The sequence below is a fragment of the Neofelis nebulosa genome, chromosome 2, assembly GCF_028018385.1.
Source record: "Neofelis nebulosa isolate mNeoNeb1 chromosome 2, mNeoNeb1.pri, whole genome shotgun sequence".
Lineage (NCBI taxonomy): Eukaryota > Metazoa > Chordata > Mammalia > Carnivora > Felidae > Neofelis > Neofelis nebulosa.
Window position 1 is genome coordinate 87361543 of NC_080783.1, and position 17727 is coordinate 87379269.

The window sequence follows — 17727 nt, forward strand, 5'->3', positions numbered from 1 at the left end:
TAACTGACTGAGCCACCCAGGCACCCCAGCATACGATTCTTTTAAAGATTTTACTGGGGTTTTTTTGTTGATGTTTGTTTTAAGTAATCTCTACACCCTACCTGGGGCTTCAACTTACAACCCTGGCATCAAGAGTTGCGTGTTCTTTTTTTTTTTTTTTTTTTTTAATTTTTTTTCAAACTTTTTTGGGACAGAGAGAGACAGAGCATGAACGGGGGAGGCGCAGAGAGAGAGGGAGACACAGAATCGGAAACAGGCTCCAGGCTCTGAGCCATCAGCCCAGAGCCTGACGCGGGGCTCGAACTCACGGACCGCGAGATCGTGACCTGGCTGAAGTCGGACGCCCAACCGACTGCGCCACCCAGGCGCCCCAAGAGTTGCGTGTTCTACTGACTCAGTCAGCCAGGCACCTCCTGATTCTTTTAGAACAGAAGTCAGTTCATGCCATTCCTGTTCCCAAGTCTACAACTGGCTCTCCCTTTCTTTTCACTTGGAGCAAAAGACCAGTTCCTCATAAGGGCCTTGTCAGTGATGTGGCTCCCTTCTCCTCCTTTCCCCTCCCTCCCTCGGTTCCTGAAGACACCAAATGTTAGGTGTCCTCTCTGCCTGGAATGCTTTGACTCCAAGTATCTACTTCACTAACTCCCCATCTTTTCTCAAACATCACCTCTCCAAGGGACCTTGATTATTACTGCAAATCCTCCTCACCGCTCTTGATCCTCCTCCTCTGCCCCATTTTCTTGAGTTCCTTAGCAGGCACCACTGTCTAATATATGTAGTATTTCCTTATTTATTATGCTTATTTGTTTTATTTATTTGTTTATATTATATGTATTGCATAAACTCCATGTGAGCAAAGGTGATTAAACTTAAATGCATAAGCTTACTGATGGATTGTCAGTTCCTAAAAGAGTGCCTGGCACCTAGGTGGTGCTCCACCAAAGTTGACCCAGTTGACCCATCTCCATTCTCTTTAGTCTACTAATTGGACACCTTGGTATTGACTTCAATTCTTCCCAGTCATCCATCCATCATATCAAACCAATCAGCAAGAACTCTTGACTTCCTTGAAAGTCTGTCTAGGAATAACCCTCTTCCCACAGAGCTCCATAGCCAACATGGGGAATAATTGCTTTCTAGTCATGGCAAGATAACGGCTCAGTTTAACCCGATTTGCTCCAGTCCCCTTCTTCAGCCCTTCCATCCCTAAATCATTTTCATATGACTGCTTGATAAATTGAGACACTTGAAACAAAAGTTCTTTACCTGCTCAATAACCTGCCTTGGTTCCCGGTAGAATCTGAGACATGAAATTCCAGCTTTTCTGCAGGTACCACTCATAACCTGGCTCCTCCCCGCACTTGGGTCTCTGCTTCCTTTGCTCCCTGTCACGGTTGGCACAGGCTGCTCACGGCCACATCCTGGCTTCCTTTGGCCTTTCTCAAGCCGGCCCATGGAACATTCTGGTATTTCCAAAATTCCACCTGTGCATTAAAGCCTAACTCAATGTCCACTTTTCACTGGAGACTTCTCAACTCTTGTAGTCTATTTCTGTCCGTACCTACTCCTTAACAGTTAATTCTTCTTTACTCTCTCTTAAGTGCTTTGTCCCCTGTTAGAACTTTACATTTCTTACTTTATACATCTTTTATCTACCCAGATCTCCCCAGTGTGGTGTGGAGCACACAGTAGACACTCCATACATCCTGATGATTCTTTGATGGATACTTACATTCTTCTCCTTTTTGTATATGTACTTTACCCTGCTGGCTTTAGACAGTGGAGCATTTCAAATGATATATTTTGAATGATACCCTAAATTTATATATCTTTGGCAAGTAATAGCATTTTGCAGCTATACTGATGAGCTATATATTAGGATAAATGTATATTTAAACCCCAGCCTTATCTAGTTTACAGCATGTTTACAGCATGTCTAAATGTAGGAACTCATGCTCCTTTCACCAGGGATTAATTGGGTCTTGCTTTTTAAGTGTGTGTATGCAAGCATGTGTGTGTGTGTTCCTTCTCATACATCTAAAGTGAATTCTATCATCAAGAAGTCACAAAATACGTAGATATCAGTATAAGAAGCACTTAGGAAATAACTAGATAAAGAATATAATCATTAATCCAACTAACAATTAAATCTTTAATGGTACATGCGGGTTTTAGCATGAAAGCCTCTGTAGCATGCAGCAATAAATTAAGTTTGCATAATATAAGCTTAAAAATGGCCCATTCTTTGATGTTCTGCAGCAACTCTGATTCTATTTTACAAAGCTTTGAAGGAAGATTATCACTCCCTTCACCGTCCATTGGTCAAGCTTTGAAGGTCTGCATTCTGCTATCTTGTCTTCTCTTAATTCATCTTGAAAGACAGTTTTGTTTCTTGGGAGGTCATCACAGGCTGCTGCTGGCCAGTGTGTCACTGCTACAGCACTAACCAGTGAGGGTAAAATCCCATTACTGTTCAGAGTAGGTGTCTCACTCATGAAACATGTTCAGGAACCGGACGCCGTCCCTCCTGCCGTCTCCCAAGAGCAAAAGACATTTTATGAGTAGATTTTAGGAGTGGATTGGATTCTTTACCATTTTGGACTCCCTATGTTTCTGTTCTTTAGTTCCTAGGACAAATGAAAGCCAACTTGATTATTCAGCATGTTAAACTCGTTTTAAAGTCCTCTTTCTCTTTGTCCAGCCTCTGCTCTCTTGGTTCAGGAAGAACTCTTCCCTCTTCCCTGTAAGAACTGCCTTCAGAAATTGTGGTCCCTAGAGACCAGCAGCATCTGGGAGCTTGTTCTCTATGCAGAATCTCAGGTCCTGAGAACCCCTGAATCAGAATCTACGTTTTTAACAAGATCTCCAGGTGACCTGATGTGTAAGCATATTCAAGTTTAAGAAATCCTGGCCTAGAACTTTCTGGAATGCTTAGGCCGTAGTAGTGCTGGCCGCTGAACTAGCAGGCTGAGAAGTCTTCACAACACCCACTGCCCACCACGTGACCCACCCCAATGTCCCTTCTCATTTGAAGCCCCCTCCACACTAGTACTCGTAAGCGTGTCTCCTGGGAAAGGTGCACCTGCGCCCACAGAGGGCACCCTTTTCCCCAGCCAATTAGTTGACACCATAAAGCACTTCTGATGGAGTCTGGGCTGTGAGAGGTGAGGCCTTTTGGATGGGATGCAGGATAACGGCCCTTACCACTTGTGGTCATTAGAGTTCCCGTGGTGCTTTTTGTGAGAGAAGGGATTGTTAACCTCAGTGTCCTGGCTGACTTCCAATCTGTGTAATTGCATGCAGCCTACCTAAGTCTGCACTGTAGTTTCAATTAGGTAAAGTATTGTTCACTTCTTGTACTAAACTGCTGTGTTGTGTGGCTACAGACTGCTAATTAGCTGGTGTTTTTCAGGTAGCTGCGTTCGTGATGAACAAAACGTCTCTCTGGCCATCTCCTCCCCGCCCCTGCTATCTCCTCCTCCCAGGGTCTCACACACAACTGCATGCCTGTTTTCTACTATATTACCATTTCTTGGATTGAAGTACTTTGGGATCAGAAATAACTAGGATGTGACAAGGAACATTTCTTTCATTTCCCTATGTAGCCACTTGCTTCTAGGCCTACCTAGCCTATTGTAGGGTGTTGGAGGGGAAACTCAGGCAGAGAATAGCAAGAATGTGATGAGGGGTGAATAAAATAGGCCTTCCTCTGCCAAGATGAAGGGTAAATTCCTGTCATTGCCAGGGAAGTATGAATGACTTTAAGAGCTTGGCACTCTAGGAATTGGTTATTTTCAGTGCGATATGACTAGAGAGTGAGGCCAGAGAGAACAGGGCATGCATTTTATTTCTCCTTTCTTGATGGTTAGAAAAATATAGTGGGACATGTAAACCACCCATAAAATACCTCACTATCTCTCTGGGGGATCTCCATCTCTAAATATGGCTCTGGGAGCATGAATGGAATCCCCTTCTGATGACTCAAAGGTCAGTACCAGGGAGGCACTTATGACCCTGGAATGGCAGCTGGAAGTGAAAAAGAAGTGGGAAAAGATGAGGGAGCAGAAAGCCAAGAGGACAGAGTTGTGCTTTAATTGGACAAGAGTTGTTTTTAAGAGAAGAAATTTTCTGGGATGTGAAACGATGGCAAAAAAAAAAGTGTTCAAATGAGAAAAAAAATCAGATTAGGTAAAACATTACTTTGCATATCTTTTCACTATGTGAGAAAATTTGTTTTGATGTCCGAGCACAGAGACACAAATTAATTAGATAAAAATTCCTGTAGAGCAGAGGTAATTTCTTTTATCTTTTCTCATCCCAAACACTATGGGAAATAAAAGAATTAATTAATGAGTGAAATGAATGAATGAGTGAACAAAATGGATGAAAGGAAAATATTTATTAAGAGGTGTATGTTGATTGTCAGTTCATGGACAGCAGGGAAAAGTAAGCGTTTTTAGTGCCAAAGTGCCAGCACCTATGACTTGCCTACTGCTTGCTATGGCTCTGTCCCAAAGTATTCTACTTATCTCTTTGAAAATAAGACAGAAAAGGACAGAGGTCTCCTCAATCAGTACACTCACAGTATCCCTGTAAAGAAAGGCTGGTTTGCAAATCTCCTAAGAAGAGGAGGGGCTGGCATCAGAAAGTTGGGAGTGAGAGTCAGCTGAGGGGAGTGGACTTCGTGGAGCAGAAGTGAAACATCACAACTGAATAAGGTTCCCCTGCTCTTAGGGGCTGATTGTTATCCTGGTAAAATTGTGTTCATTTCCAGCTCAGCGTCTATCATAATAGTCACTCGATGTGTATTTGTGTTCTGCATAAATGAGAGGTTGATGGTAGGCAGCCAGTGCTCGAGGATGAAGAGAGTTCTCAGAGTGAGGAGGATGATGATGTAGGGAGAAAAGGCAGAAAAAAGAAAGGGGACAATGGAAGAGAAAAGAGCCTGGTTAAGAAGAATGTGAATATGATACAGAAGAGAAGAAATTACTGGAAGTGAGACACAGTAATCTCTACACAAAGGGCAACATTTGGTATAAAGTTTCTGAATTCCACATGTATATTCAACTTCCTTTGTACACATTAGCAAGTTAACCTGAGGAAAAATTACAGACCGAAAAATGTCATTGAGGCAGAGATAAAACAGACTTAAGAATTCTAATCTTAAATTTGAGCTATACTGTCATGTAGGTGATCTCAAAGGAGATTTTCCCAATGTCTTGATCCAAACAGCCCCTCAATTCATGTCCTTGTTCCCCAGACGCTCTCATTTCAGTTAAGCCCATGATTTCCGTTGTGAATCTCTTCAAAGTCAAGTGTGTGTCGGGTCTGTCACTGGCCACAGACCAATTGTTATTAATGGCTGAGATTTCTTCCTGTCCACAGTTAAGTCCACTCTTCTCTCAGCCCAGACAATACAGTCTCGAGATCAGAAATCTCATATATAATCTGCACTTTTTCTTGCATGAGGAAAAAAAAAACCCTAAGAACATGGGAATGTACAGCTATCCCGTGTTAACTATTCCTGGATGTCACCCTGCAGCTCTAATTTCTGCTTTCTCCTCTGCATTCTGGGTACTGCTGCCGGACTTGTCAGCACCTTGTCACGGCTTCCTTGTGCGTGGGCTACCATCGGACTCTGTGTTCTCAACAATTATCCATAAAAAACCCTACAGAATTCTTCACAAGTAAAAAATATATATATACATATTAACAGGTAGAAAAAAAAACGAACCTACTTTAAAAAATTTAGTATCCGGAAGCAGGTGCTGTTTGTAAATGCTGCTGTGTTGCCTCATCTTTTCCAGTCCTGTGTTGCTCTTTTGTTCGTGGTGTGGCAAGGATGTGGGAGCCAATATGATTTAACTAAATAATACACAAATGTCAAGAACACTTTCATGTCTTGTGTACAGACCAGAATAAATTACTCCGATGGAATGTTTGCTTTTCTTTTCAGGGAACAACCCCACAGTTTACAAGGAGCTATGCTGACAAGAAATGGCTAAGAAATATTATTTAAAGTAACCTATTTTAATGTAGGACTAAGTGTCTGAGGATTTCATTCTGGTTCAAAAGACAGAGGCCAGCAAAGGAAGTTGACAGGCAGACAGCAACGAGAAAACAATCTTGTCCGAGAATTCTTTTTTTTTTTTTAATTTTTTTTAACGTTTATTCATTATTTTCGAGAGACAGAAAGAGACAGAGTGCAAGCAGGGGAGGGGCAGAGAAAAAGGAAGACACAGAATCCAAAGCAGCCTCCAGGCTCTGAGTGTCAGCACAGAGCCCAATGCGGGTCTCGAACCCATGAGACATGAGATCATGACCTGCGCTGAAGTCGGATGCTTAACCAACTGAGCCACCCAGGGGCTCCTCTTGTCCTAGAATTCTTACGGGCAGTGGGGAGAAAAATAAGTCCAGTCAGAAATGAAAATGAGGAAACTAGTTCTCAGAATTAAAGGTGAACTGAAAGGAATTGGCAGCTGCCTGGACATGCCAGCCAGAGAGGCCATGGTATCTGCTACACGTGACAGACCGAGAGACAACTGCAAAGCTCCCCAAACAACTCGCCTGAAGGGCTTGCCAGGAAGCCAGATGCTGCTTCTGGAAGAATATCTTCCGTGGTTGGGCATCTGGGTTCAGTGCTTTCCATTTAAAGAGGAGAAAGAAGGTGGTAAAAGGCAGAACCATCACTGCCTTTAAAAAAAACGTGTTTTTCTCTAAGTGTGCATATACACACACACGCGCACACACACACAGCACTAATGAATGTGGAATTGAAGCTTGTTTTTAGAAAGAATCCCAGAAATAAAACTTTCCCTGGTGCTTTTTGGGTGGAAAGCAATGTGTTAGAGGGAGGGAGGAGGGAGAAAAGGAGGAGGGAGGGAGGAAGGGAGAGAGATTGAGGGGAGAGAGAGAGAGAGAGAGAGAGAACAGATACCTAGAAAAACCCCTATATAAATATGTCAATTTACTAATTAGTTAGGTAATTTTATTTAAAGAGCTGGGATTATAGCTGGTGTTCAATTAAAAAGGGGGGGGGGATCCAAGTGATAGGCCTGTGGCTCTATCATAGTTGGCTGGTCTTTCTCACTTTTTGTTTTACTGTTCCTTCTTCCCTGGAAACATAATCGAGTATTGGTATTGGCAAGAAGGCAGAGTGTGGTCTAGTGGACTGGAAATCAGGTGACTTGAGGTCTGGTTGATTTTTTCCCCCTTCTACTTTGAAGTTTGCTATGTCTCTGCTCCATTAAACAGGGGAATCAAATTTTTACATACTTAATAACAGAAGACAAGCTTTTGTAATCAAGATAATTTTTGTTTGTTTGTTTCACCTAATGCTAAATAATTCAAAGTGGTTAGGAAGTAAGTACTGAATCTAGAACCAACGATGGACCGGATGATTGTGTTGATAGGCAATAGGAATGATAGCCTTTAGTTTAGCAGTGGGAATAATGACAGAAGATGTGAAACGAAGTTTTTCTATTCCAAGATCTGTTACAAATACCAGACAATTAAGAAATCAGAAACCCTGGCATCTCACCCTGGAGTGCAGTGATTGATCTAACAGGCTCCAGTACTGACGGGTGGTCACAGAGTCCCTGACCAAGGCTCCCTCAGTGGGGGAAGCCTCTTTTACTACTCATTCATTGTACTCAGGGCCTCTTAACATGAAACCTTAATATTAATATTGCTTCTTTTGCAATTAGAGCTGCTTTTCTCTTCATGATGATGAAAAGATAAATATCAGGTGAGGAGACAGAAACTTGAGAGGAACCGCTTGCTAACCAATCCCCTCAAAATGGAATATTCTCTGGTTGTAGTCTGAACTACATATCAAAGTTCCAAGATTCCACTTGATCCTAACTGGAACCATTACTAGCTATTCGATTATTATTTTCTCACTCAATGAAGTCATGTGATTCCATCTGTTCAACAAAAATGACTGAGTATCTATGATATGTGGGACTCTGTACTAAGCTTTGGGGATATAACAGGAATCAAAGTGACACAAATTCCTGGAAACTATGAGCCAACGGCAGAGTTCAGTTCTTTACAATTTCCATCTTCATCGATATTTTCAGGACCTGATTATGCTATAGAATAACATAGTTTTTTCCTGCTAGGTTATTACATGTACTCCGATGATTTCTCAGGAACCAGAAAATAAGGATTAGAACAATAGCTAGTCATTACCAGAAATTCTGCCTAATGTTCTGTTACCATGAGAATTTACTAGGCTTCCTATGGAGGAGTAACAATTGGAGACACAAAATATAATACCTCTGTGCTTGCCAAGTTTTCTATCACCAGGCATGCCATTCTCAGATCCTTTTCCCAGTGTCTTCCTCTGACCCCTCTTTCAATGTTAGACACCCCTGGGAATCTGTCCTCAGCTCCCTTTTGGCTCCAGACTGTCCTTTGCCAGTATTCGTGACCATACCCCCATTGCCGCCTTTAAAATGATGACTCCCAAATTCGTATCTAGATCCCAATCACCTTTCCTGCATTCCCAGCAGATGTTGCTTATCCTTGAATGGAATTCACTAATGAAGTATAAAGAATGACCAATCACATCACAGCCCCCAATATTCAACTTCTTTCATGCCTCTAATTTTAGTCTTTTCCTTTAGTGAGTTGAGGGTATCACCCCTCAGCTAGATCAAAACCTGGGTGCCATCCTGAAATCCTTCTTCCTTACCTCTTGCATACATTTGGTGGGTATGTCCTATTGAATCGACCCTCTCTGTGCCTCTTGTATCCACCCCTGTTACCTGTCCCCTCCCCCAGCATCTCTTTAGTTTGGGGTCTCTATCTTTGACCCTCGCCCCAGGATCTTAACTGGTTTCACCATCTCCAGTTTGCCCTCTTACAGGCTATCTTAAAGACTGTGATCTTTATAAATAGAAATTGCATGACCTTATCTCCCTGCTTCTGACCCTTCCACTATTTACCTCATGTCTACAAAATGAATTTCGAATTTCGTAAGAAAGCCTGTGAAAGGTTCTTCACAACTTAGCTCTAGTTCACTACATCTTGGGCTTATGTTCTGCTACTTCTTTTATGCTTCCTAATCCTCCAATCACGTCAGAGGATTCACTATTTCTTTGCCGTATCATAGGTCTCCAACACCACACGTCTTTGTCCACAGTTCTCTGTGCTTGTGGTAGTCCTGCTGGCTGCCAAACTGACATCTTTAAGATAGCCTGTGCTATCTCCTGTGGGAGGCATTCTTTGGTGTCTCTAGGCTAAGTTCCAGCTTCTGGTTGGTGCTCTCACAGTGTCTTGCAGTATTGCACCATATTTATTGCAATTGTTTACCAATTTATCTACCCCAGGAGACTACAGGACAAGTGAGGGTAGGAGTCCTATGTATTCCCCTAGTATTGAGTTTAGGGGGTCAGCAAACTTTCTCTGTGAAGGGTCAAAGTGTCAATGTTTTTGGCTTTGTGCAACTTGTCACAACTATTAACTCTTGCCATTGTAGCACGAAAGCAGCCTTTGACAATACACAAACATATAGGTGTGTGTATGTTCCAATAAACCTTTTTAACAAAAACAGGCAACAGGCTGTATGTAGCTTGAGGGTGGGCCATACTTTGCCAACCTGTGATCCAGTCCAGTGCCCGGAATACAGAGGGCACTCATTTAAGACATAAAGGAATATACAGGATTTCACAGTTGATAAACATTTTAATAAGTGTGAATTTATTTGACCTATTTCACATATGACCAAAAGGGACGGTTAGAGATATTAAAAGATTTTCTTTAATGTTGTACAGCTTCTAAGGGGTGAGGTTGGGACTTGAGCCTATGTCTTCTGATTCCAAATCCCTGGTTCTTTCCATTAGTTAAAAGGCCAAGATTCATAGTGGAGAAGGATGGGGCAACTTACAAAATTTACCTCTTATGAGAAAATACCCCCATGGGGTGGACCACCACTGACAACAGGGAAGACAGTGGTAGATGGACAGTAGTCATTTTACGTTTTGTTTTGTTTCCTATTATTCAATGGGTAATGTCACTATTCAAATGTTAAAATAAAAGATCTAAAGTAATAATTTCCCTCCTGTCTTAAAAACCTTATCTCCCAAAGCCTTCCTCCAAAACAAGGATCCACCACTGGAAGGATCACTGAACCTTAGTCCCCAGCACACAAACCTTATAAATCCTGTGCCAAGATGTCTCCTAAGTAGATGACATTTTAATGATTACTACAGGGAGTTGGGAACTATTGCTTCATCCTCACGATCAGAGTAATTAATTTTCTTAACTACCAGGCCAAATTCTGCCACAGGAGTCCAGTTGAGAAATTTCGGGCCCATAGGAAGTACATTAGCTCTTCAAAGTGATTAGGGTGCCATTTCAAATACACAAGCAAAGGAGCTATTAGGCTTCTGGCTTATTTCAAACGACTTGCAGCCCTTGTCCCTCAGGAAAACGAAAAAAAAAAAAAAGGGAAAGAAAAAAGAGAGAAAAAAGAAAATAACAATTTGTACAGGTTCCTCATTTTCCAGTAAAAATACCCATGGCCTGCAAGTCATTGGCTATCAGGTATTATGGTTGGGTGAGCAACCAAAGTGTACAGAAAAAGGGGGGAGTGCCAGAGACAGCACAGAAAAACATAGCCTGATCCAAAGCACACCAGAGCTGAGCACTCAGAGGCCTGACGGGAGGCAGAGAGCTTCACCAGCCATTGCTCTTAAAGACCAGAGAGAAGGGCAAGAGATCATGGGCTTTCAAGTTCATTCTTTAGGCAAGTCTCATTGTTTCTCCCCAAATATCAGAAATGCTCACAATGCCATTTTAAAGTCACGGTGGATGAATTATTTCCTTACCATTGTATCCTCATACAACTCTTGTATTTCTAGGCCATCATCATTTGAGTTGCCTCTGACATGCTTTTGTAGAATATTTTATTTAACACCCATGAAGACCACAGAGAAGCTTTAAATATCAGTTTACTCTCAGAAAATAGCCACAGCTCAACAGTTTCGCCTTTCAATGAGGCATTCAACTGGCATGCTTCCATGAGATTTGTCTATTCAGCCATATCATTCCTTCACCTTGGAATTCTATGAACAGCTGGGCGATTTTCTTAGAGTCAATGCAAAAGGGAAGATTTTTTAGTTTTCTTTTCAACCTATTTTACAAAGTGCAAGTCTCCTATAAAAATGTTTACTTGCATCTAAAGCCTGCAGCAAATATACTCTTCCAAAGCTATTTTTGAAACTCAGTGAATGACATGATTTCATTAGTCATCTCTAAAAGCTACCCATTTCTAAGATATTTTGAGTTTCTCTGAACAATGTATACTACAGGGGAATTAAGTGTTTTATCATATGTTCCCCCACTTAAAAATTTGAGATTGTTTTGGCTTCCAAAATTCATGCCACAAAACTAATCTGGCTGGCGAGTTCAATTTAGCTTGGTAGGTAGACATACATATGTATTTATTTTCTCTAAGCGTCATGCATTATTTTTATCCTGGAAATAAAAACAAGGTGGGAAAAGACTTCAGTAATAGCTAGAACACCTTACTCGTAGTAATGGCAACAGGAATTCCAGAACTTCAAAAGATCAGTGCTACATATCAGGTAGATATGTAGTTGGTAGGATTCTAGGAATGTTTATTTACACAGGGTGTTTGAGGCACAGGATAAGGCCCTACCAGCTTCAAAATATCTCACTTACCAGCACCCATAAAGCCAGTGTGGTGTTCTGTCTGGCAGAAAATTCTCACTGTGGGAATCATTCTGTTAAGTAAGATTACAAGGCAAGAGATCCATCTTGAGGAAACTGCTGTAACAGGGGCGGCTCTGGACAAGAAGCATGGGAAAAACTGTCTATCTCCAGCCTCATCATACCTGCCTCAGAGTTAAGGTAGAGTGGATGATCTTAGCAAGTGCCCACTTTGACGTGTTCCTAAGAACACGGAGCAAGACGCAGATGAGGTTGATGGAGAGTCACGGACAGAGTAGAGTTTGGCTGAACAGTTCACAAGGGACTGGCGGGTCGGGTATCATATGGTTTGTCAAACAGGTAAAATCAGCCTCAATGGGACTAGGGGAAAGTGGCTGAGTCAGACCAGGGAGGGATGTAGGTTCTGGAAAAAGATTTTGTGTTGAGATAAAGAATTTTCTGAAAGCCAGGAAATTTGGCAACCCAGCTTCTGCAGTTCTTCCTATATTTATTTCATTAAAAATTATCTTCTATTTCTCTCACTATAAAGATAATATGTATATTTATGTATAATATTTGTCTAGAATAATAAGTTAAAAATGATAGGTACATAATAAGTGATAGCTACTGCATGAAACTCTTTTTTATTGTTTATTTATTTATTTTTGAGAGAGAGAGAGAGAGAGACAGAATCCGAGCAGGGGAGGGACAGAGAAAGGCGGGGCAGACACAGAATCCAAAGCAGGCTCCAGGCTCTGAGCTGTCAGCACAGAGCCCGATGTGGGGCTCAAACTCACAAATCATGAGATCATGACCTGAGCCAAAGTCGGACACTTAACTGACTGAGCCACCCTGGTTCCCTACTTCACCTGTTTTCTTAACCTCAGTGTCGCCTTCTATACCATTGTTAGGAGAGAAAAAGCAACACATGGCCGAAAAAAAACTCCCATAATTTAATGACTCTAAGAATGAAATATTAACATTTCAACAAAAATTTTTGCAGTCTTTTCCAGATGCACACATTTTCCATATATTTATGGTTACACTCTCTTTGAGTATATAAGATATTGTATCCCTGATTTAACATAACAGATCTCCAAATAAAAAAAAATCAATCAGTCATGAACTACATTTTACTAAGCTGATATGATGTGTCATGTTCTATATACCTTCCCCTATCACTGAACACTTAGGGTGCTTCCAAGTTTCTACCAGCGCAAATACGACTATAAACAATTTTGCCTGCATAAACTGCCTCCCCCATTACTTAATATGACTGGCTGAAAAGACATGAAGAATTGAAAGATTTGCATTCTGGAAATATATTACATATACGACTTTCCAATCATGCTGGTTGGTACATCCTAACTGGCAGCATACAAAGGGCTTGATCTAATATACACCCAACAAAACGGGATTCATCCTGTTTGATTAGTTTCCAATGATCTCATCTTCCTCTTTCTCTACCTTTGCAAAATAGAGAAAAGTTTGTTTCCTTCTAACCAGTGTCTCCTTTTGCCTTTTATTATTATTATTATTACTGTCACAATCACCCGGCGTTGAAACCTCAGACTTATCTCCATGGCTGACTGGATATGGGGATAAAGAAATGACAGAAATAAAAATTGTGTGGGATTTTGCTTTGAAAAGTCTCAAGGTTTAAGCCATTTCTTTCCATTTGATGTTCATCACTCTAATCCAAACACAACTCTCAGGTGGCCTCCTGGGTCTTTTCTCCTTCGATCTTGTTTGCCTTACACTCTGTTGTCTGACTACTTTCATAAATATTGAGCACATCATGCAATTGTCCCATAGATAAAGTTTCAGTGGTTCTCTATGGCTTATATAGCTCCTTTGCCTGGTTCTACTACCCATCAGCAACCAAACCTTATCTTTGTAGGTCCTCCTTCCTCATTAACTTCATCTTCACTTTGCCTCCCTGACTTTCCAAAGAAGCAGGCTAAAGGAAAATGCATTTGACACATATTTTATAGAGATAGAACTTGCCATTTATGTGATGATTCAGAAGGTACTACAGGACCTTACGGTACTTATTACTGTAATGTCAATTTGTGAAAGTGGCTATTAATAAAGGTTTCTGGTTGATGGCATTTTGAGATGATAGCTTATTCTGAATTTCTGGTCTTACGTTATCACAGCAGAAGCATAGAACTTGACCTTGAGTTTGATCAAGAATGAGGACTCTGGACTCTGAGACTATTCAGCCTACGCAGCTGTTGTGTAATCTTCTGCCTAATGCATTCACAACCCTTTAAAACTTCTGGCTTTTGAGGACAGGACTGGGACCAACCCTGTAGTCCAATTGTGCCGTATTAAGCTTTCTCAGTTTGTAGTTTCTCTTTCAAGGGAATGTTTAATTCAGTGCGGTGCAAAATTGGAGTTCTATTCTGTTGGCTATAGAGTACGTAGGTCAAGTGGAATTTTTGGCACTTCATTACATTCCCTGACCCTCACTAAACAAACTTCAAAATATATATATTTGCAACAATTTGAAATAAACACTACACACAAGTGTTGATGGTAGATTTTCTGAAGAACTACCAAATGCATCAAGGCTAAGGAAAACATTCTAATGATTCTTTCAAACATGAATATTTTTAAATTCCTGTTAAACAATCTTCCTATTTAGTCTTCTCAGGCTTTGATGACATGCCACAATTGGCTGTTTATCAAAAACTTAGCAAAAAATGATTAATAAGATATAATCATGTGCACACACTTGTGCATAATTAAACCCAGTTTTAAAATCAGTGCAGGGTGGAATATGGTCACACCATTCAAGAAAGGTTGGCAACCTAGCAAATAACACTTTTCTTTCCGTTTATAATAAAAAAATCATATGTGAATGCTGCGAAGGTGATATAATAATATGATCTTAAATCTTAGTTTAAAACATCTATTTCTATCTCTGCTGAACTGAGTGAAAGTTCTAACAGAATTGGGAAATTAATTTAGGTATAAGAAACATGATCAGGCATTAATTGTTATTCCTGGGATAGTGTGGCATAAAGGTGGAGGATTCTCATCCTTCTGAGATTTTTAATTGGAAGGATTTTCATCTGTTTTGTTTTTTTCAAAGGAGGATTTAGCTAACTCTACATTTCTTCATTTTATAGCTGTTCGTTCAGTTGGGGAAAAAAGGAATAATTGAGACTGAGTAATGGATATTTCTCAAGATCTCCAAGACTAGGTATTACATAGCAGTATGGGTATGATTTATGACTTTGTCCAGTTAAAGTTACTGGGATAAGCACTCCAGTATTTACTTGTAACCTGAAACCCTTTTCATGGTGTGCCTGGATCCTACGGGAAAAGAATTTACATTTGAGGAATGCTTACCTTGTGCCAGGCATTTTATATGCATTATCTTATTTAATTCTCATAACCACAAGGTATGGCCAATATTATTTAATCCGATTTTATGTGCGTGAGATCATAAGAGGAGTAAGGTATAAAATGAGGATTTGACTCTCTCGCTTTTTCTATTTCCTTAAAACCCAAGATCCTTTCACTAAACCACATGGGTTTCCCATTGGAGCCATTATGTGGAGGTGATAAGAGAGGACATTCTGGCAATAAGGGAGAGTCTGAACTTTGACACAAGTTCTCCTCTGGGGTAAAATAGAAAAGAAACTAATATGATGAGTTAGATTAAAGCATGTTCCCTAATGCAGTAACTGATTAAGCAAGTTATGGACTATCCATACTATGGAATACTATGTCAATGTCATCATTAGAGAGAATCACATAAGTCTGTTTAATGAAATGGAAGGCTGTCCATGAGTTGCAAAATATTGCATAACAATATGTGCAAAATGATTAACTTTAACACAATAACAACCTTATACACATATGTTTGCACGTGCTTAAACACAGGTCTGGAAGCATATATACAAAAATGTTGGTTACTTCTGCTCAGCAGGCTAAGAGTAACCAGTAGGCAAATTTTACCTCTTAATCTCTATGCACCACTGTTGCTTAAATTTTGTGTGTGTGCAATTATATGTATTAAATTTACAAGTAAAAAGCATGTAATGGATTGGTTGAATAATCTGTAGGAATGACTCAACCCAAGGAATGGATGATTAAGGAGATTTAATCTCACAAAAGTAAAACAGTCCAATCTATTTGACACTCTATCAGGCTTCAACATTACTATATGTATATGGCAAAAGGTAAAACCTCATCACTTGTATTGCACTCTGTCTTATCTGAAGAAGGTGTTAAAAGAGAGCAAATAAGTACCAGTCATATCAAACTTAACATGTCCAAAACGGAGCTTTCTAGTTTGCTCTTCTTATTCAACCCATCTGTGTAGTATTACCATTTCTTCATGTGCCTAAGCCCAAATCCTAGGAGGCACACTTGCTTTCTCCTTTCTTTTTCCAGCTGTATTCTGACCAGCAGCAGATTCAACCTGACCTATCACCAATATATCTCTTTAAGGACTCCACATAAGCCATCATTACCTCTTGCCTGGACTCCATGGTTGCCTCCGTACAGGTCTCCTTGCTTCCATTTTACAAATCCATTCTCCACATGGCAGCCAGAGTGATCTTTTATATTCCCTCAATTTAGCACTCCTTATGTATTTTTATTGTATTTATTTATTTTATTATTATTAATTTTTTAGAGAGAGAGGTGAAAGACAGAGAGAGAGAGAGAGAGAGAGAGAGAGAGAGCATGAGCTGGGGGGAGGGGCAGAGGGAGAGAGAGAATCCTAAGCAGACTCCACGCTCAGCACGAAGCCCAACATGGGGCTTGATCACATGACCCTGGGATCATGATCTGATCTGAAATCAAGAGTTGGATGCTCAACAGGCCGAGCCACACAGATGCCCCAGTTTTTCATTGCATTTAGAATACAATCCAAATCTCTCACTGAGGCCCACAAGAACCTATGTGATCTGATACCAGTTGATATAATGGCTAGGACCTTAACTCCTACCACCATCCTTCTAGTTCATTAAGCTCTAACTATTCTGGCTTGCTTTCTGCTTTTCAAATACATCAAGCTCTGTGGGTTGCTGGGTATTTACACTTGCTTTTTTTTTTTTTTTTTTTTTGCCTTCAATACTCTTCTCTTAACTTTTTACATGGATGGCACCTTGCCAATATGAATCAATGTTTTACAAATGAGAAAACTGAATTTCAGACAGTGTAAGTAACTTATTTGTGGTCATAGCACTTGCTACATGATGAAGCTTTGTTTTGCACTCAGTTCTGAATTATTTCATGCTCTTCCCATTACACTAGATAATGAAGACAGTCCATCCTGTGGCTGTGGTTAAGGTTATGACAATAGATGAGCAAGTATCTACTTGCTGAAAAGACCAGGAAAAATAAATTATTTTAAAAGTTCCTTTTATAGGTTCTCCTTCCTACCTTTAGCACATTCTCCAACTTCTTCAGGAAGACTTACACTGGCTAAGGGGAAAATTTGAGATAGATACATTTGGAAAATCTTGTCTGAGAGATGTGAAATTCAATACTGCTATATAAGAAATGAGAATACGATGACCCAATCAGAACCCCTTGCAACTTACTTAGTTAGATGTCCAAAGAGAATTTTCATGGTGTCACGATTTGGTGGAGGGAGTTTTTGCACAAGAGACTTTATAGTTTCAATTCTTGTGTTGTAGTCTTGCTTTTCTGAAAAATAAATAAATAAAAGGAAGGTTAGAAAAAAAAAGAGATTTTATAGGTGCATGAGGGAATTTCCTTAGGAGAACTTTGGAGTAAGATGTAGCAACATAAAGTCCTAATCAGCAACCAAAGAGAATAGGTGTATTCAACGTCCTTATCATGAATTTTTTTTTTTAGTTTGACTGTGATGTAGATCATAGTAATACCAAGCAGCAACAGCATAGCTTTGACATAATCTTCTTGTTAAGATCAGTTATTGAATCAGTTTTATAAATTCTTTATTGTTTTATAAGACACAGTAGGGTGAATAACGGCTCTCCAAAGATGTTCATGCCCTCATCTCTGAAACCTGTGAATATGTTGCCTTCTATGACAAAAGGG

The 17727-nt window shown here is 40.2% G+C and overlaps 1 protein-coding gene across 4 annotated transcripts in view; it reads right to left on the reverse strand.

Moving 5' to 3' along the window:
* Positions 1 to 2128: 2128 nt before the first annotated feature.
* ARHGAP15 (Rho GTPase activating protein 15) overlaps positions 2129 to 17727 on the reverse strand; it is a 573492-nt gene continuing 557893 nt past the window's right edge. For 2 of the 4 annotated variants that reach the window (XM_058694791.1, XM_058694803.1), the window contains exons 13-14: positions 17247 to 17352; positions 2129 to 2534 (exon numbers count right to left, since the gene is read on the reverse strand). In XM_058694791.1, coding sequence (XP_058550774.1) covers positions 2492 to 2534; positions 17247 to 17352 — 149 coding nt within the window. In that variant the 3' untranslated portion in view covers positions 2129 to 2491. Of the gene's footprint in view, positions 2628 to 17246; positions 17353 to 17727 lie in introns of all 4 variants that reach the window. The other 2 variants (XM_058694796.1, XM_058694813.1) reach the window with 2 other exon arrangements.